We start from the raw sequence: 22,143 nt of genomic DNA on the forward strand, positions 1-22,143 counted from the left end.
TATATATGTCTAAGGGGGTAGGTTCATCAGTTATTCATACTTTAGGACAAGATGGGCCAATTACTCTGAGATAAGCTGCATCAAAGAAATAGACATTCGATATAAAGGAAAAGAAGGGTGGGTAAGTTCCAAGTAGAGAGCAATTTGAGCTGTGCAGAGCCAGCTTGGGGAGGGTACCATTGGGGATTTGAGGGTAGCCTGACTAGACACCCGAGGGCTTGAGAAAGGATAGTATCGGCATGAGGGTGGAGAAGAAAGGGAAGGACAAGCATTCCAAGACAAACTGCCTTTCAACAATACTGAGCTCGTAGAGTGGGTCTCTAATCCAGGAAAGGAGAAGAAATTTCCATTCATGTTTATCTTGTAGCACAGGGTCTCTTACACCTAGGACCCAGAATTGAGCCCAAATAATATTATATAATAACTGTGGATTAAATAGGTTTTTGTGGGCTAGTCTAGGTCAGGCACCAGAATAAATTTGGAGGGCCAAGAAGTTGTTTCACTTCCAAAGCTTCAGAACTTACGTTTACACAAATTCAGGGGTACCTTCACTTATTCTGCATTAACTCACTTCATTTAAGAACTACTTACGAGGGCTTCCCTGGTGGCGCACTGGTTGAGAGTCCGCCTGCCGATGCAGGGGACACGGGTTCGTGCCCCGGTCTGGGAAGATCCTACATGCCGCGGAGCGGCTGGGCCCGTGAGCCATGGCCACTGGGCCTGCGCATCCAGACCCTGTGCCCCGCAACGGGAGAGGCCACAACAGTGAGAGGCCCGCAACGGGAGAGGCCACAACAGTGAGGGGCCCGCAACGGGAGAGGCCACAACAGTGAGGGGCCCGCGTACCGCAAACAAAACAAAACAAAAAAAACTACTTATGAATGAGTGCTGGCATATTTTTGAAAAAAATACAAAAATTAAAATTCAAAGATAAATTACAATTTAAAATTGTAGCCATAGCCAGAAAATACTTTGGGGGAAGAAAAACTGTTAATATGTCAATTGCTAGTTAACATTACTAGCATTTCTAGTATTACTCATTATTAACACTAATTGCTAATGTTAACTAATAATACACAATCTACGAGTATGTAGTCAACATCGGCTTTGCTATGGAAATATGCTCTCATATTTAACCAGTTCTTTTAACAAGTGTGAGTGCCTACTAGATGGAAAGCAGTGTTAGTATCTTTTACTCATTTGATTGTAAACAAACACAATAAAAACACACAGCCAAATTGCTGAGATGGTTATAATACTGCAAACATATTTTACTGTATTTAATTTATACAAGTCTAATAAATACATAAGTGGTTAGGACCAAGTGGACTTTTATTGCCTGCAAGCTGTTACACTTAGTAGTAGGAGAATATGGTATGCTGACGACAGCACACTCACTACCCCACACTTTGGGATTTTTATACTTGAAGGAAAAAATGTTCAGAATGGAACAAGACACAAGCCCATTGGATAATCTAGTTTATATTTGGGTTTGGCGATCCTTTAAGCCCAGGAAGACCAATTCAGAGTACTAAGAGCCAAGGTTAAAGTTTTAACACACATCACAACAATGATAAATTAACTAGGAAACAAACCTTGCACGTAAATGATAAACTGTCAAGTACACACCATTTTAACAAGGGTACGTACAATAGAGCTGGCGCAATGATGAGAAGTGGCTTATTCTCACAATGTCGTATCATGAGAAATACATATTTCACTTCATACAAGCGACATGACTTTGATGTAACTACAGGAAAAAAAGTCGAATCTTCTTTAAGAAAAAAAAAAGGTTCATGTTCCAATCACAGAGCCAAAGATCATCATTTTAGATCAAGCTACACAAAAAAGGCTGATCTTCTTCAAAAAAATACTTGGCATTTTCTCTTTTAACTCTGCTTCAGGTTAACTTTTTAAAATGTAGAGTGAAATACAAGCATTTATATTTGGTCCAAACTATCAATGTAATTACAAGGACAGGTACAAAATAAACAATGTCAAGGCCCTCCTTCCTTCTGCAGAGCTGCATTTTATTAGCCTTCTTCTTCTTCGTCACTGTCTTTCATCGTGATGCCCTGAAGTCCACCTCCTTCCGAAACAGAAGCTGTAGCCTCCTCTACTGTTAAACGTCTGTGCAGGGTGTCATAGGTCTTACTGTTCAGGGTGCCTTCCAACACACCCTGCAATCGGAAGTCCCTATAGGTTTTCTGGAGGAAGGAGAAAGAATTTGCTTAGATCCCTTATGGATTATATGTCTGGATGGATGTATATGTGTATGTCTGAATGTATATATACTCAGTTGGCATTTCAGAAATGATCTTGGACAATTCACTAATGGATTCGGATTGTAGCTGCCCAGGCCAGTCATCCTGTTGGTGTAGGTTCTGGGGAGCAAATGAAATGAGAGACTTTTGATAGTGCTATTCAAACTAGAATCACTCTGAGTAGATCAAAATGCTGTGACTGTCAGATGACAAATGAGCTTTTTTCCCCCAAAATATTACTAATTGCACAGAATTTACTATTTGAATAACCTGTAACAAAGGTAAAATGATATGCACTTATGTACATTTTCAGTATGAAGGAGTTCTTAGTTTTTCAATTGAGGACCCTTTATTTTAGTATTGAAAAATACGTTACATTTTATAAAATGCATTAGGTTTTTGGGGGAGGTGTGTAGAGGGAAGAGGATTAATCCTATTATCACTAAAAGAAGTTTGCATTTTCAGCATTTGTGAATTATAAAGTTTATTTATAGGCACACTGGGTAAAAATTTGTGTACACCTAAATGTCTGTATGAATTTTGCCCTTCTGAAATTGTCTTGGAATGTGAAGTGTTAAATTCTGGCATTAAACTTCCACTGATGGGCTAATAAAACATATTTACTGTTTTTGGTGTGAAACAGTAAATTATTATTTGGTGTATTATCTGTCAAAAATAGTGCAAATATCATGTTACTGTTTATACAGTGATTCTTAAAAACAAGAATAACAACGAAACTCTGATATCTGTGGCTCTTAAGATATGTAACCTATAAAACTTTCCTTATTTTACTTTTCTCCTGAAGTGAGACTTTCTTCACACATGAGTTTTTGATGACTAAACAAGGCTGGTATTTTATTACTGATTTTTAAAGTTGTAGAAAAAGTCTAGAGTTAGTTTAATGGGGAAACAAAGCACAAATGAAGATAGCTCATTCTGTAGAGGCACTTCTAAGGCCATTAAAATGCTAAATATCTTTAAAGACTTTTTTTTTAACTGTCCTATGTTAGATTTAGAATACTAAACAGCCAGATGTCAATGGACTGGCCCGAAGTATCAATACGTATCAATGTGCCACTTTTTTGTTCTAAATGACTGCTAACAGTCACTTTTTTGGGGGGGTTGCACTTAACAGATGAAAGAAGTCAAATAAAAAAAGGAACGTTGTACTTCCTGGCCCCAAATTACAACTCCAATAGCTGAAAATTAACATTAAGGGATGCCTGGTTTCACTCAACACAATTAGAAGGAAAATATAATATTCAAACAGCTCAGCTGAAGGCGCTTATTCACTTGAGGTAGGAAGTGCTGATGGATGGCATCTTAATCCCCTGGATATACACACCTGGTCTACAAACAGACTTCTGGGAAGGAACAGAACCATTACAGGGTAGTGGTGTCACTGGTGTTTTCACATTTTATCTTCCTGTCTTATATCATCTGCCTTATGCCCCATGGTACCATTCAAGTTTCAGAAGTGATATTCACTTGTTATAAATAAAATGCATAAATAAAGTCCACCTCATGTCCAAAACATAAACTTCATCAATGGTGAGGAACACTGTACTGTATGAGGTCAGTATCTCAACAGCAAGAAACATTTAGTGCTTTTTCCTTAAATAACCCAAACTATTTAAATTTGATTATTTATTTATTTATCTATTTATAGATAATGTGTTGGGTCTTGGTGCTACGTGTGGGCTTTCTCTAGTTACGGTGAACGGGGGCTGCTCTTTGTTGCAGTGCACGGGCTTCTCGTTGCAGTGGCTTCTCTCGTTGTGGAGCATGGGCTCTAGGCACGCAGGCTTCTGTAGTTGTGGCACGTAGGCTCGGTAGTTGTGGCGCACGGGCTTAGTGGCTCTGCAGCACGTGGGATCTTCCCGGACCAGGGCTCGAACCCGTGTCCCCTGCACTGGCAGGCGGATTCTTAACCACTGTGTCACCAGGGTAGTCCTTTTAATTTGATTTTAATATTTTGTATTAAGACACATAAATCCCACCATCCTCATATTCTCTTTCTAAACCATTAAAGCTTATTATTACTAAGGTGATATTTTTACACCAAAACATATGGTAATTTGCATCAGAACCCCTGAAGTAACTCTGTAAGGTAAACTTTGTCTGGAAAAATCTGGTAACTAGTATGCATGGTATTACTACCATAGAGATTTCTGTTCAAGCCTCTAACACTCTGATAGTTAGATTAAAAATATATCAAGCACAAAAAACATTCATCTACAGATAATACATCTGAAATAAAGTATTAGTGTTCCACTCAGAATTATATACCAAGTTTGTGAGTCCCACTTTCTTATTTTATTGGAATGACTTTCCTTAGACTTAGCTTAATTATCAGTAAGTTGGCCAGGACAGAGTTGTATTGTGGATTTGCAGCCCTAAAGACTTTCTAATTTGTATAAAATTAAGACTCTGCTTCCTTACTTTACTAGTAAGCAATAAGCAGTTAGGGGCACTGCAGGGCAGGTACCCTTGCAATCTCTCTCTTTCTCTCTTTTTAGAATTCATAACATGTTATTGACACTTAGAGATCCTCTGTGGCTGCCAAGAAGGTCTGCTTGGCTCTTACTTAAGACAAGTGCCTGCCGCAGGGCGCTGCTCACTTGTCGTCTTTTCTCCTAGTAAAAGAGGCAGCTCATTTATGTTAACCGCTTTTAAATGTCAAATGGCCTCTAGGGAGAGCAGAAATCCATCAGCCATTTTGATTATTTGAGGATTCTATTTTTCCCTTCCCCAAATAAACCATTCTGATGTTTAAACTTTGTTAATTTCTTAGTCCTAAATCTTCTGTGAATATCTTACTGCAATTTGTCTCTTCTTAGTGAGCAACGTCAATGAACCAATTGGCGTCTAAGTGTCTTTGTGGGGCAAAGTTGGCTATCATATACATCTTGATGGCATCTGGGTCTCCGTGGGCACAGAAGAATGACACTGCTTCTAAGGACTAGGCTGCCAGAGTCCAGTAGCCCTCGGCTTGGCTCCTGAGTAGAATGCACTACCCTGCTGTAACATGCAGGTCCAGTCTAAGTGATGTGGATGGAAGGAAAGCCTACTCGGGGCCTGCACAATTCTATACACGTGCTGTTGAATAGCCGCTTAAATTCACTGGAAAATGAACATTATAAACATAGCCATATAGGCTCTGAAGAGTGATGAATCTATGTATGAAATTGGTTAAAGTCTGTTTATATTCAAAGTAGAAAAAAAACCAATTAGAACACTGAATTAATTCATCCTAATTTTCATTGTGAGAATAGTCACTTTTAGTTATTAAATAAAGCCCTATGAGTTGATTAAATGTATCAGCCCAAGAAAGTATTGGCTGAGTTTGGGGACCTGCTTGCGAAAAACAAAACATGGAAAGTCAAACATATACATGAAATTTAATTTCATATTTATCAGTCTTGACTGTTGGTAGCCATAATGAAGACTATATTAAAATAAGATAAACTGACTGGCTTAGAATACAATGGAAATGTCACCCTATAATTAACAAAATTATTAATCATTTTTTCTGTTAAAATATTCACTGGTGCTTGAACTGTTATGACTGTGAATATGAGAAGAGGAATAACTTTGAAATAAACAGATGATGGGTTAATAAAAAATGGAGATTCTTATTATAAAAACAAAAAAAGAGCTTACCAATCTATCAACTAATACCACTCAGCCGAGTATGTAATTTCTGACATCCTGAACACAGTAGACATTAGCTTGAAAATATGGCTGATCCTAAGGGGAACAAGCTAACCCCAATATTAGTCACAGTACAGACTGCAATCTTAACATGTACACATATTTAGAAGGTAAACACAGATTATTCTGATTCTCTTTTATGAAAAACAAACTTCAGTTGAAAGCTCTCCAAGTGACATTTGTAGAAACAAGGAAGAAACCATGGAGGAACTAAAGCAAACATGAACGTTATCATAATGTGTTTTCAGTTTCTTTGTAAAATAAATAACACCTGGTAAAAAGTGTTCTAGATCAAAGGTAGTCTGTCAAATGAAATGTAATGTTTTAGTGTATTAAAATTAGTGGGTGACCAATTTTACTTGTTATTTATGGCTAATCATGATTGCTATTACTGTGACATTATAGGTCTGGTTCTATGTTCCAGTAGATTTGCCGATTTCTGACTTTAGAATAGAACTTTCCTCTTGGTGGATCTTTCTATAACCTATGTGTCTGTGGCACAAAAGAATTCATATTCTAATGAGACTGCAGGAACCAAGAGAATGGTGGAAAATATTTTAATGTGGATAAAACTTTTAATGATGTGACACAGTGGTTCTTCTCAAACTTTATCTCTATCAGAATCCTCTGGAGGGCTTGTTCATGTACAGATGGCCAGGCCCCACTCTCAGACACTCTGACTTAGTGAGTCTGGTGTGGAGCCGAAGAATTTGCATGTCTAACAAGTTCCCAGGTGATGCTGATAATGTTATATCAGGAATGACATTGTGAGAACCACTGTGTGTGTGTGTGTGTGTGTGTGTGTGTGTGTGTACATATACACACATACACACAAATATACACGTATACATATATATGTACGTGCAAATATAGATATACACATATATAGGCACACACACATATATATAAATACATCAATGGCATATGTATACCATTTGATAAATGGTACTAGAATGGAAGTAAAAGTCACTTATTTAAAGGAACAGCTGATTCACAAGAGCTTAGAGTTATGTTTTTTGCCATAATGTAGAATTTGTCTCAATTTTAAGAAAAAGTTATACCTGTGGTAAATTTTGTATTTCCACTGGAATTTATAAGGTGTGAAAAATCATGCTGAATAATATATTACTTTAAAGCCCCTACTCACTCAATATAACATGCATGTGATTACATTTCCTCCTGAAAAGCGGAAGTCAAAATGGCCTCATTGAACTGATATAACATCTGTTAGTGGTTATGGATGGTCCCCGACACTCATACTGATCATCTCTTACATATAAGAAGGGGCATGCTTCCAAAAGAATTCAGGCAGTGACAATGTTTTACTTTCATATCAGGATATAACAAAATAAAGGAGACTCTCCTTATCCTAGGGGCAAATATAATTCAAAAGCCCTCCTAATAATATATTAATAAATATGAAGGAAATATATTAGGAGAAAACATTTCTATACCTAAGACAATTAATACAAAATTATTGTGGACCTACTAGATTCAGGTAAATGTGCTAGGGGCTTTATGTATATATTATCTTCAAATATGATTACTTGATAACAAAATACTTTTAATTTATTAATACAAAAACAATAAATTTATGTTTATTTAGTATTCTAACTGAAAATGGAATAAACAGCAGCACATCATTGCTGAAAGTGATGTTTTTAAAGTACTTACATCCACTCAGGTATATTAAATACGATTTTCTTATATGTCAATATCTTGCCATTATTCTTTATAGCTTGCTGGGCAATTCACATCTAAACACATTTTGTTTACCTTCACAATCTTGATTAGTGTCTTCAGTTGGTAAATATGAAGCTGCAGGTCTAATCTATCAGCCAACCACACACAAATGACTTTCATGGAACTGCTGTACCATTGCTGGAAAGAAGGATGGGGGTGGGGGGGGGGAAGAAAACAGAAAAGAAAACAACCTCTGCAGTATTCATTTAACAGATTCGGTAATGAGGGGGTAACGAAACACTCTGAAATGACCATAGATCAGCACTTGAAGTCAATAATGCTATAATTTCCTGTTAACAGAATTGTATGTTTTGCTAGAAAATCTGCTAAGTTGACCTAGGCTGTTCTTTACATGAATTAACATTACAGTCTTTTAGCTGTAACATATTCATGGGAAACAGTGTTTTTGCACTTGCAGCCTAGCGGCCTGCTTTGTAATTTGTAGGTAACAATGGGTACTAAATACATGTTATGGGACTGAATGGACTGCCAGGCAGCAGGAAAAAAACAGGTAAATTATTTTCAAAGGGAAATTTCCCATTGGCCTGCATGTTATGTAAAAATCAGAGTAGATACCATCATGCATGTAGGCAATACCTAGAAATAGCATTTTAAAGGAGGGATGGCAAAAAACATCCACAGCTTACTAACCTCTAATCCCCAATCACACCTTTATCTACTATCGGTTGTTAAGTATTTGCCAAGATGGTCTAAAACCACCTAAAATAAAGATTTCAGATCTTAGGAAGGAACATTATCAGGATGGAATTCTTGTGTCTTATAAGAATCACAAAAACAGATGTCAGTTGACCAAATTATAAAAGAAAACAATCTGTTTCATTTTGCAAGTGTTTCTGGAGGCTTCATATTTTCTCTCTGTTTATTATAACTCTCTTGGTGGGAGAATGGAAATTCTTCTCTAATGTACTTTCCTGCTCCTATATAACGCCTGTGAGTATAGTAAAAGAAGAAATTCTGTTCCTATTTTCAAAAAAGGGCAATCTGCCATTAGTGATGGCATTTTAAGGGATTCAGTACTTACACGCCAGAGCCAGGTTTAGGTAATACTGTAAGAAAATAATGCTATTCATTCAGATAACTGTGAGAAATATCAATGTCCACGCAGCGTTTAGGAAATGACAAAAGAGTTTTTGAAAGAGAAGGTATTTTGTGCCTTGCTTGTGTACACACAGTGACACTACAGATCACATATGTACGTGCATATGTTCTTAGGTATTCAAAAATCTTAAAAGATATTTTTCTTCCATAATAAAGCAGTAAATACAAATTTCTAAAAGAAATCTCAAGTGATACAAGTAAGTCTGAAATTCACCTGGACTTGTATTTACTAACATTGTTCTAATAAAATTTAGTATAAGGAATGGTAGTTTAAGCATAATATAAAAATGAATTAGTTTAACATTTCATCAGACTTATTTCTATTAGTTTGTTGGCATACTGGACGCACATGCATAAAATGAGATAAGCTAATGAAAATGAGTGGCTGATTTACTGAATACTGTGATATTAAATGGATGAGTGAACATTCACGTTTTTAAAATGTGAGATGGGCTATGGTTGTTTAAAAAAAATATTACTCATGTACCCAGTTTTGCTTTTTCCTAATGATTACTTTCCTAATTTTCAGGACATGTAAAAGTATCAGAAATAAGTTTTATAAAATGAGATACTCCTAAATTCTTAAAAAATAAACTGCTAAAAAATTCAGTACTTCAGCTGACATATTAAATCTTAATAGATTAGTATCTGGTATTTAAATTCTATACTTCCTTATTTCAAGTTATAGCCTCAACTATTTGAGTTCTATTTTAATGCAGGTAAACACTCATAGGTATTGGTGATATTGAATATGAGTATACTGAATTAAAACCCTCGCCCCCAGCCCACCCTCCAAGTAACTTGAGAACTAAAATGTAGTCATAATGGTTATGACTCTTAAATTATAGTGCTTCTTCAAGGAATAATTTTTTTTTAGTTGGGGGGACAAAATACGATATATTGTACAAAGTTTATAACATACAAGTTAATTGGGCTGTTAGACTGTAAAGTTACTATATATATGGTAAGTTGCATGAATCTGAAGTAAATGAAAATGCTTTCTTAAAATTACTCCATATGCATCTTATGTTCTTAAAAAATCCTTAGGTAATTTAAAGTCAGTGTAACTTCATTTTTCCATTACATATGAGTGGTGCTTACGATTGAGTGATAACTGAAAGGACATCTAACATAACACAGAAATTTATTATTAATATAACTTCTTTAACACAATGCCAAAATCATAATTTTAAAGAAGAATAATTTGGGAATAAAATGATCTAAAGTTAACTATAAAAACAGAGAAAAAGAACTAATGTTAATAAAGTGCTTAAGCTACTTCATCATCATCTTACTTTAAAGGCAAACAAATTATTCTACAAGGAACATTCTATAAGAAAAATTATTCCATCTGCTAATCATGCATATCTCTTGGTTCCAAAGTCAAAGCATTTTGAAGAATTTCAGCTAAATCAAGCAAATGATGAAGAGAAATCAATAGCTTAGCTTAGAGTTTACGTTGCTATGAAGAATAAGCTAACAAACAAACAAAAAACCTTACTAGGACTGCTTCTTTCTTATACATGGTGAAACACACACACCAAACAGACAAAACCACCAAACAGAAATCACTAGCATTTTCCTATTTCTGGTGTTGGAATGGTTATGTTCTTCTTCTGGGTGGAGGACCATAGATTCCATTTTTTTCATCTTGAGAAAAATGTCAAAGGTAAGTTAGCGTCATTCCCCCCACCCCACCAAACCAAACCAAACCACCCTCCAAAGCAAAGAAAAAAAAATTTGAAAGGGGTGAATGTGCGCTGAAGTGTGACTGTTAGAAAATGTGCTTTCATTTTGGAAAAGTTAATTTTATAAAGCAACTTGTTTGACTATTCACTTTTCCTTTCAGGGGATGACAACGAAGGGGCACTGGAGCTTGCACTCAAGTCGTGGGTATGGTGGCATTACTGCTTTATTCCCTGCTTGGTCTACGTAAGAATAAAGCAGTTAGTGAATATTCTACACTTTTTTTCTCCATCAATCCATGCCAGCAGCCTACCACTTTAACAAAATATATGTGTTTTTTTTTTTTTTTTTCTTTTTTGTGGTTCATTCAACTCCTGTAAGGGCATGCCTTACTCACTTCATTTTCTTGAGATATCTCTTTTAAAGCAAAAAGAAAAGAAAAGGAAAGGCTAGGGTTGACTCTGTGAGACCCCTGTATTTATTCACACTTATTGTGCATGACTGTAGACTGGTAAATCATATTAGCAGCCCGTCTCCCCATCAAGCTGCTACTTGCTTTCCAGCCCTGGGAAGGTTCAACAAATCAACAGGAGCACGGAAAACAGAACATCAGTCTAATCTAGTGTTTAAGGTGAAGTTTTCAAACCCAATCTAAGAAGATCTTTAGAGCAAGCAACAAGCTGAAGGGCTCAGAAGGTGGTATTGACAATGAAAGAGTGTTGAAATATTGAGAAGCGCAGCACTTGTGCATTTTTAATAACAAGAGGGTCAACAAGGACACAGCTCCCTCAGTGCCAGGAGTTGCCACTGACTATGGAAATTGCCACACCAGGGCTATAAACGCTTGCAGTTCATCAGGTTTTTTAAACAGTTCATCAGCTTTCTTAAACACCCTGAACCCCCTCAGTGGACCTTTAGTCTTGAATTAACAAACGAAAGCAATGAAAGAGGGTGCATTCTGAATGGCTGGCATTGATCCCCAACTGTGTCAGCACTGCTACAGGCCCTGAAAAACTCTCTCCATTGTCAACAGAAATTGACAAACCTCCTCTCCTAAATAGTGCAGCTGAGCCGGGCGGGATCCACGCAGCTGTAAAGGGCTCTGCTCTTGGGGCCGGGGAACACTAACAATGGAACAAGCATGAGCTCTTTGTCAGTCCCAGACTCGGCAATTTTCTAACAAGGATTAAAGTTGTTTCTCGGCAGTGCTGGTGAAAAGAGATTTAGCAACATACCGTGCTTTCTTCATGCAAGTTAAAGAGAAGTAGTTAAGGAATTTCATTATTCTGTCGACTAGTGGAAACACAAAACAAATATATTAAATATGCACGGCTCCCTTTGCTGCCTAATTTATAACATTTTGAGGAGGATTCGATTAAATATAACACTTACTGCCTGGAAACAGGCGCTTCGCCTTTATTTTGGAAGTTTTATTTTTTAAAAAGTCCAGCTGCTTGCCACCTGGAATGAGGTCTCAATACATACTAATGCACAATGTCTTCAGACCTTCTGGGGCTAATATTCCTAAATCTGAGTCACAGGACCACATAGGGTTCCTATACTGCGGCTGCTTCAAGCAAACGATTTTTCTGTCAGAATGTGGCTTCCGATGATGATGGCAGGGTAAAAACAGTTGCTTTGCTGGGGAACAAATCTGTGATATATTTTCTGCTTAAGTGTTTAGCTTTTTATTGATTATGAACTTGGTACAACTAGCTGATATATTTTCATTCTTCTCCAGCTAGGCTCGTCTCAATAGGTGAACAACGACGACAACAACAACAACCAACCCAACCCAACACTTTTTAGTGCCCCCAGATACGAAATGGCTACATTTCCACAGTGTGCGTGTGCATTTCTTCATTTACTTCAAGAGAAGCTGATAGTTTTACCAGAGTCAAGTCACCGTGTTGAAATGACACACCATCTAGAAAATCTCATCTTAGGAAATATGTGCCTTTTAAACGTTAAGTTTAATTGGATAAAAGAATAATGGTTTTGAAAAGCTTGATAAATATAAAGCATCCTTTAGGATCACTTCGTGGCTTTAGAAGGCAACAAATTATTTAGAAATGTTAATGCCCTACAGTTTCACCAGTACATTAAAAAGTAAATAGAAATGTTTCTTTATACATGGAGTGTTCCTTTTGTCAATAGTACATCTGTTTAATATAGCTAAAGTCGTGGTCACTTCCCATTTCTAGGCACTAAAATGCAGATCTATATTAACGGTACATTTGATATAATAATACCAACATTTCCACCCTCTTTTCAAGCTAACCCACTCAAAATGATTATATTTGGTTCCACAAGACAGACCCTCAAAACACAAGCATTTAGGGCTTCCCTGGTGGCGCAGTGGTTGAGAGTCCGCCTATAGATGCAGGAGACACGGGTTTGTGCCCCGGTCCGGGAAGATCCCACATGTTGCGGAGCGGCTGGGCCCGTGAGCCATGGCCGCTGAGCCTGCGCGTCCGGAGCCTGTGCTCCGCAACGGGAGAGGCCGCAACGGTGAGAGGCCCGCGTACCGCAAAAAAAAAAAAAAAAAAAAAAACCCACAAAAAAGACCACAAGCATTTTGAAAGTTTTAAGTGTGAATTTTGTGTTGGCTTGGAATAGGATTAAAGGCTATATTTAAGGAAAACTGAAACCAGTCTATTAGGTTAAGAATACAGGAAGTGTTCAACCCAACCTACATCTATCAACCAGCTAGCTCCGGAGGCGCGCAGGAGGAGGGAAACAGAGACTCGCATCTGGACATGGAGGCTGAGGGCTGGCCGTGAACGCACCAGAGAAGAACATCAACACAGAAGCTGGAGGAGCCGCAGTGCCGGCCCCTGGGATGCGACTATTTGCTTGACTGAGCCTGTCGCTTGCTTTCTCTATGCCTCAGTTTTCTCATCTGTGATATGACGGACAGATTATATGAACTAGCTTTAAAATGAGATTTTTATGCTCTCCAGAAATACTATGAGATTAGATTTGCCTGTCAAAGGAAGGGGCATGATTAGAAGCAATATAGCTTGTGATTCTCCTCAAAGAAGGGAAAAGCCAAATTGTTTTTTTTTTAATGCTACTTAAATATAGCTTTGTTCATCCAAATATGCAAGTCTAGGATTCCAGAAGTTTCATTTGGCCTTTTAATGAAGTACAGACATATTATAAAAATGAAACAATAAAGTATAATGAGGAATAAATGAAATTTATTAAGAACTGTGAAGTATTCTTATGATTTTATAATAACAAATATATATACAATATATTATATTATATATTATATAATAATAATACTCTGATTATAAAGGCATCTGATGTTTTTAAAAAAATTCTCCATGGGAAGTTCAAGTGCATCAGTTAAATTTTCATTTGATTCTTAAAACAACCTTGATGAAGTGGTTATTATTACTAGTTTGCATGGAAACTGAGCTCACGTAGGTAGAAAACTGAGTTTAGATTAAGCAATTTACTTATTTAAGTTTATGTAAGTGGCAAGGTTAAGATTCATCTCATATCTATGTCCAGAGTGCGTGCTCATGACTACTAGGTTATTCCATTTCCTTCTATGAAACAGTCTGTTCCATCAATGAAGTCTCTGATTTTTTTTTTTTTTGCGGTACGCGGGCCTCTCACTGTTGTGGCCTCTCCCGTTGCAGAGCACAGGCTCCGGACGCGCAGCCTCGGCGGCCATGGCTCAAGGGCCCAGACGCTCCGCGGCATGTGGGATCTTCCAGGACCGGGGCATGAACCCGTGTCCCCTGCGTCGGCAGGCGGACTCTCAACCACGGCGCCACCAGGGAAGCCCAAGTCTCTGATTTTTTAAGAGTAGTTTGATGCTTGTAGCAAACAACTAAGAAAACAACTCTACCATTCCTGGGGGTCCCTGATAGTTATCATAACACAGGATTGTGAAGTAATACAGGGGATGCTTGTTGTTTCAAAGAAGTCCATCACATTTTCTTGCAAGTTACTGTAATCTGCATTTCCAAAGATATTTGTACACCTAATAATGTAATTACATAATGTAATAAATTTTTGGAAGAGCCACACTCTGTTAGGGTAACCAACCAAATGGTCCTGGTGCTATGCATTTCCCACGTGTTTCCTTCTTAAGTTGTTTTAAAGTGCCATATACCCTAATGCTTAGGAATACTGGGAAGAATTTTTTTTTTCACTGCAACAAAACAAAGCAATGCGGAAAGAAGATCCTTAGTACATTCATGAGGGGACTCGATCTACATGTGCAGTTTTCTTCATCTTTTTTTAAAATACAGAACAGAGAAGAACTTGATTCATGCCTTTTTCCTTCCATATTCAATAAACTCACATTCGGGGCGATTTTCATTTCTTATCTCTATGAGGAAGTCTGCAAAGGAGAGTTCATGAGCACTATGATGTCTGTTAAGAAAGGGAAAATGTAAAAAGTACTAACATGGGAGGGTTGGCATATAGTAGGTACCTAATAAATGCTTGTTGAATGCTGAAAAATCTTTCCTGCTCTTGAAGTTCAGTACTTTTTTTTCCCATTCCTTTTTTTAAAAAAAATGCATGAATATAATAACCAAGACACTTCCAAGATGCATTCAATCCTCTTCACTTATAAAATAGGATAAGTTACATAACAGGGTAAGTTCCACAAATTGGGGGTTGCAAAAGCTCTTTTCCACTCACTACTATTTCATTAACCCCAAATTTCCTTTCTTCCAAAATATCCTGAAAGTAATATTATTAAACTAGCCTACCTATTCTCACACTAGACAAAGAGCATTAAAATCAATACTATTCTTCACATTCATTATCATCAAGTAGGCAAGTGCCTTTGTAAATTTATTCTGTGGTTCTTTCCCTGGTGCTAAAAAGATTAGTGATTACAAAGTGAAAATTTCAGATCATCAGTTGTTCCCCCTCTCGCCTACTTATTGACAAATGATGGAACGCATACTGGTTTGGCTAATCTTTTGACTAATGAGTGGTTTGGTTGAACTCAGTGGTCAACCCAGTTATAATGGTGTGTGCACCAGTTTCGGGTGCAGACATAGACTATGAATGATTTATTTGGGCATATGACCTGTTCATCTGGTTGAATGACTCATCTTAAGTACTATATATAAAAGTTTGGTCGATATTGCATTTAAATCAATAATGTAGGATCCGGATAAAAATAAATTAGACTATTAAATGGTACACGTTTGAGATAAAACCTAGGTCTGAGAATTAATGGTTAGCAAGTCTTTCTGCTTCAGTTTCCTTATGAAAAATAGGGAACAATTATTCCAAAGTCCCTTTTCCAGAGTGTTGTAGGGACTGGGATAAACAGCTGCCTTCCGGTCTCCGACTCATGGCGCACTCCCACAGGACCTGAATGACCTGCTGATCTGCTAGATGTTGGGTTTCTCTATGTCTATGGTTTTTGGGCATGCCAATCCCTCTGTCTGGACTTTTATTCCCATGTACGTTTCATTGGCCAGATTCACGTTGACCTTTAAGACTCAGTTCAACTATCATTTCTGCTACGAAGCCAACACTATCTCTTACCAGGTAGACTTAGATGCTCCTGTATTTCCTGCTCCTAGAGCCCTGTACAGGTGTCTATAAAAATACTGCACAATGTGCCCTATGTCTGCCTCACCAGGCTGTGAGTATCCATAAGGCAGAAACCAAGTCTTTTTACTGATATCTTGAGCCCTTAGCAGAATGTCTGGCACATGACATGCATTACATAATTGTTGAAGGACTGAATGCTTTTAAATATTTGGAAACATAAACTGTTACGTATATAATAGTGGCAGGGCAGCTTTTCAACAGAAAAAAGATAAAAGAATATCAGAGCCAGAGGAACTGCTGACTTGAATTACATGTTTCATTAATAGCAAAATAATTTAATGCATGCTAAAGTTGTAGACATCATCAAAAAGTAAACAACTGCATCTGGCTAAAGAAATTTAACATAGAACTAAAAATGTGACAGTCTAATTTCGTTCTAAGTGATGAATTAAGTAAAGGAGAAAGTACTGTAAACTAACAACCCCCCATTGTCTATGTACATATATGAGTGTCCACATATATACTCTTATACACAAAGATATGATAACATTATGTGCTCAGAGGTTGATGTGCTCAGCTCCTGGATTGGCCCTCAAGAGTCTGTCACTCATGCAGTGAGCTGCCCCTCCAGCATATGCTCAGGGGTATTGGTAGCTATTCCTGGGGGGTATCTGAGGCTGTGGGGGCATATCTGGTGTATGGCTGGCAGCACTGCCTGTGCATTTACACCAAGAAGTGACATGTCCTGGGTGCTTTCAATGCTTGTTGGTTTTGTGAGAGGTGTTAAAAAAAAAAAAGTGAGAAACATCATTGGTGTGGCACTATTGAGTCAGAGTCTGAGGGGACATGAGAGCTCTCCTGGGAGCTGGTATAAGCCTGGCTTTTGAGCAAAGAACCCATGAAGGGTAGAGAGGGAGAGCGTGCCCTTGTTGTCCTGTCACGGCATTTGATATTGCAGGCACTACAGTTAGGTACAACTCTTGCATTGGCCCTAAATTCTGGCAAGTTTCCAACCATCCACTTGCAACAGAGAGAAATAAATGTCAGATTTAGATGATCACTATCATCTATTTTGAAAGGGTACTAAATTTTAATTCTCCATAGTACATCCATTTGGAAAAAATCTATTAATGTCTATTCAATAGATGAAAATATGAAACATTTTAATGTAGAAATTAAAAACTTTTTCAGAAGACCCACTTGGCCGTAAGAATGTAAGCTCCCTTAGGGCAGGAACTTGGTGTATCTTATCTAACATTGCATTCTCAGACTCTAGCAGTGTGTGGCCTCTAGAAAATAAATACTGGTTGCATGAATAAATAATAAGAGGGGTTTTGATTTCCTATTTTAATTAGAATCCTACCGAGTCATTGTGACAGAGATACCCAACTATGTGGGAGGAAACAAATGCCTAACGTTTTTTTTTTTTCTTTTTTTGGCCGCACAGCATGTGGGATCTTAGTTTCCCAACCAGGGATTGAACCAGTGCCCCCTGCAGTGGAAGTGCAGAGTCTTAACCACTGGACCATCAGGGAAGTCCCAATGCCTAACCTTTTAATCCCAACATTCACCACCATCCCTTGCACTTCCTATTTGAAGGATGAATTGGATTTGTTTTCTAGATCTCATGCATCCAAAACGTCACATGAATGACCATCCTACATCTATAAACATATACATTTTTAACTGTATAACATAGGCAGTAAGAGGAAAGTCAACAAGAAATATGGGGAGTACATGGGACCAAATTTATAAGGATCAGTAGAGCAAAAGTATGGGAAAGTTATCCATGAGAATGCATAACTAGGAATATGCCTTGAAAAAAATACTGTTCAGCCACATTCAAATACTGCATCCTATTCCTGACTCTAAACCCTAAGCATGACCGAGAACATTTTGAGAAGTTTCAAAGGACAGCCACAAAGATGATTAAAGGGCTAGAAAGGGGGCCTATGAAGAGAAGTTTAGCAAATAGGGATTATTTATCCTGGAGTAGACAAGTATGACAGGTGCCTTAATAACAGTCTTTATATATAGGAAGGATTATTCCCTAGAGATGCTGGCTACCTGCTTTTTGTTCTCCACTGAGAGGAAAAAGGGAAATGGGTTTAAAAAACAGCATGAAGAATTTTGGTGACGTAGGGGTTAGAACTTGCTTTATTTCAAACAAAACATTTTGCCCATATTAAGAGAGCAAAATTTAGATGGTCTCTTAATTAGGGCTGGGCTGAGATCAAGAAATTGAGGGCTCTCTGGAGTTTAGGTATTTATAAGTACCTGTGAAAATTGTTCTTTTATAGAGTTTCCTTTCAATGCATTCAATAAACACATGGTTTTGCCACAATGATGCTGATTTACTACAATAGCCGTTTCCTTACACGGATTTTTTTTTTTTTTTTGTAGTTGGACGTAGTCAATAGTGGCAATCTGGCTGCCACTGCTGTGCCCACTTGTGAATGGCACTGACCATGTAGATGGGGCTGCATGGAAAGCTTGCAGAGGGAGTGTCTGGCGGAGGAGGAGTTCAAAAGGCTACCACAGAAAACGGCTTTAAAGCCATGTGTCATTTGCTTATGGAGTTAGGTTTGAAGAGAAGAACGGTAGCTATCATTTCTATGAAAACATCACACTGGTCAACTGAAAGAGATGCTGGTCTCAGGGGGGCCCTGGGTATTTTCTTTTTTTGTTTTTTCTGCAGTACGTGGGCCTCTCACTGTTGTGGCCTCTCCCGTTGCGGAGCACAGGCTCCGGATGCGCAGGCTCAGCGGCCATGGCTCACGGGTCCAGCCGCTCCGTGGCATGTGGGATCTTCCCAGACCGGGGCACGAACCCGTGTCCCCTGCATCGGCAGGTGGACTCTCAACCACTGCGCCACCAGGGAAGCTCTGGGTATTTTCATTAATAAGTCACTGGTTGCCAGATGCAGTGCAAGCATGCAAACCACCGAGGAAAAGCCAGGCTCTGTGTGGAGAAGTCAGAGTTTTCAGACCATATTACATGTGAAGGCAGCATGAAATCAATACTAAATAACTTCTGAACTGCTCAACATGTTGCCTGTAATTATTTCAACTATCTTTGATAAAATCAGGAGGGAGAATATTCTAATTTCTTCCATGACTATTAAGTCACTGCTACCGGCTTGGGTGAATGAAAGCAAACGCATACTTATGCGTTCGGTGTGAAGAAAAATTTCTCGATCGAAATGCAAGTTTTGACATTCTCCATTCATCAGAGAGAGTTTTACCATTGCTAAGGGATTTTAGGTGATCAACCACAATTTTTTTTTTTCCTATTCAAACAAAAACCTCAGATCAGTTCACATGTGAGTTTTTTTTTGTTTTTTTAAAATTCTGAGCACAATTAAAGGTGAGTTAAGGCTCTGGTGGAAATCTAAAGAGCATCAGCAAATCTGAGCACTGCTCAGCTTTTGAATTGCTTTTCTACTTCTCAGTTCTTTTAAATGGTTTTCTATGGCAGGAACATTTTTCTTAATTAGTCACAGCTAATTAGTGTTCGGGCATAGACAAGTAATCAGAAATGTCAGAGCTGCAAGGCTACATCTCCCTAATCCTTTGATAATAATTTAGCCTCCTGGGAGGGCCCCAAGCTGCGGTAAGTAGTGACTGACAATAAGGCAAAATTAGGTGGGCAGCAGACCATTAGGGTAGAAAAATAAAAAGCACTACCCGGTCCCGCTGAGCACCATCAGGCAACTAACTGCACTGCCAGATGAGGTGCCTGTTTAAGCCTGTGTTGTTAATTAGCTGATTCTACCAGACCTGCCACATATGTCCAGGTGCCTCATGCAAAGATGTGTATTTCTGGGCAAGCGCCAAATGACAATTGTGTCCCGTGATCACATTTCAAGAATCTAAGGAAGAAGTCCACATATTTCTGGAAGATTCTTTTGAATTATTAAAGAAATAAGATCAACAAGCTACAATACATTTTCTTGTTGAGTTTCTTTTAGGCAATTAGGCACGCTTATCTCAAGTTTCTCAGGTCTTAATTCACCAACAGCTTAGGTTCAAATGAGGGCCTTTGGCCGCAGAGCCGCGTCTGGACTTGCCAAAGCTATTCTGGCACACACCGTACATCAAAAGTAGATCCTTTCACAAATCCTTACACTTACAAATGATAACATGAAAATAAGGATTATTAACTAAAATGAACGAGACAGCTGTAATTTGAGAGCAGAGGTTTTGAAGAGAAACAAACTTTGAGGGGAAAAAAGAAAACAGCTAAGGGGCAAGCTCTGTATGGCATTTACTGAGGCAGACATGACCATATACAGAACAAGTCTGACTACAACTGTCTTAAAAGACGTCAAACAACTTCAGTGGGAGTCTGAATACTGTGGGTAAAACAAAGCAGGAATATATATAATGAAAATAAAAACCACCACCTGGAAAACAATATGTTAAAGTAGCTAAATAAGACATTGTTCAAATGTAGGAGATGTGAGATGCCGGTCCTATAACACAAGTAAGAAACAAACGGTTAAACTTCTTATCTACCTTTAGTGCACAGTGTGGCCCAGGGTACACGACCTAACAGTGGGTAGAAATAAATGATCTCGAAGAGTCTCAAGGACATCCCTGAGCTTCTATCATCCATCTTTTCTAGTGATGGAAAAGGAAAAGAATGGAATGACATGAGAGTGATGGTAACATTTGAGTGTTGATAGGGAAATCATGATTGGGCAAAATGTGCCAAAGTTAATGCTTTATATTTGACTTCTTTTTACATAGGGACAAAACCAAAAAGAAAATACGCTGTAACGGGAAGCTATACTGATTTAGGCAGGTATATAACCACTTGCTCGTCATTTGAAAGTGAAAGATCATTGAAAAGAGGAAAAGCGCTATTTTTAAATCGACATTCACATATAAGAGAATATATCTATAATATCATGGAATGATAAGAAATGCAGGAAGGCAAAGAAGTCTTCTTAACGGGTCTTAACGGGTTCCAGCCTGCATTTCTAATAATGAGGTTGATTACATACACAAAGAAATTCATCCAAGGAATATGACTGAAAAAGTAGATGGTCAGTTCTAAATATATCCTACTATCTAGCAGCCATTCTTACCCATGTCCTGTTGATTTCATGTATTCTTGGGAAACCAACATGATAAATTTAATTTTTAAATAAGTTAAGAATAGTAGTGTCAGTCTTACTGAGGATGAATAAATTCTCAAATCAAAAATTTGGGCATTGGTGTGAAACAGTTAACTCAAAAATTCTGAGCATTTCCCCCCTTTTTCTTATTTGGGAGTCCAGAGACAAACAAGAGCATAGAAGTGCAAAATTAGTTTTATTTTGAAAAGCATATTCACTTGCAGTAGTTTCATTTTTTTTTCTTACCATATCTTAAAATGGCTACTGAACTCACTGACATAGTTTAGGTCGATTTTACTTAAAATGTTTAATTTAGAGTTTCTTTACTGAAAAGAATTCTTTTCAAGGAAAGTCCTAAGAAATTAATCCTTCATAAAACACTATTCGGATGAATATCACTGATTAATTATCATTTAAAGAATTACTTTTAATTTTAGAAGACATCACAACACGATTTAAAAAAAATCTCATTGAGATGAAACTCCTCAACAATTAGATATTTAATCAGTTTATAACACAAGAGAATGTTTAATCTGCATGATTTACCAATTAAATACTGCACCCTGATGTGTCTTCAGCAACACTAGAGCTAAATCGAAATTGTTTCAAAGGGACACAAGACGGGAAATGCCCTATAAATGCACAAAGGTTTAGAGAGGTAGGAAGGTTGAGTGTCTCTCCTGGACAGCAGGATGCACTTCAGTCGACTCCTACGGGCCTCAGCATTATAATATTCTTGGACATTAGAAAGTCACCACAGAGGATGCTCTCGTGGCGATTACCGTGGTGTCAGTTTTGATTTCTGAAACATCCCCACTTTCCGACCCAGAGATCCAGAGCTCTCAGGGAAGTTGCCCAGCCTCTCTCCTGACCCATGGGCACTTGGGGCTCTCACTGTGTTTGCTGAAACTTGAGAGCGTGGGAAGAAACATCATAGTAGGCATTAAAAAATGG

The 22,143-nt window shown here is 37.9% G+C and overlaps 1 protein-coding gene across 12 annotated transcripts in view; it reads right to left on the bottom strand.

The window, feature by feature from the left end:
* Positions 1–1,242: 1,242 nt before the first annotated feature.
* Positions 1,243–22,143, bottom strand: part of CADPS2 (calcium dependent secretion activator 2) — a 499,759-nt gene continuing 478,858 nt past the window's right edge. For 9 of the 12 annotated variants that reach the window (XM_029233030.1, XM_029233033.1, XM_029233031.1 and 6 more), the window contains 2 exons: positions 7,755–7,859; positions 1,248–2,207 (listed from right to left, as the gene is read on the bottom strand). In XM_029233030.1, coding sequence (XP_029088863.1) covers positions 2,034–2,207; positions 7,755–7,859 — 279 coding nt within the window. In that variant the 3' untranslated portion in view covers positions 1,248–2,033. Of the gene's footprint in view, positions 2,208–7,754; positions 7,860–22,143 lie in introns of all 12 variants that reach the window. The other 3 variants (XM_029233025.1, XM_029233027.1, XM_029233024.1) reach the window with 2 other exon arrangements.

Source organism: Monodon monoceros, unplaced genomic scaffold, assembly GCF_005190385.1.
Source record: "Monodon monoceros isolate NGI ecotype Baffin Bay Population unplaced genomic scaffold, NGI_Narwhal_1 Super_Scaffold_2, whole genome shotgun sequence".
NCBI classification, from domain to species: Eukaryota; Metazoa; Chordata; class Mammalia; order Artiodactyla; family Monodontidae; genus Monodon; species Monodon monoceros.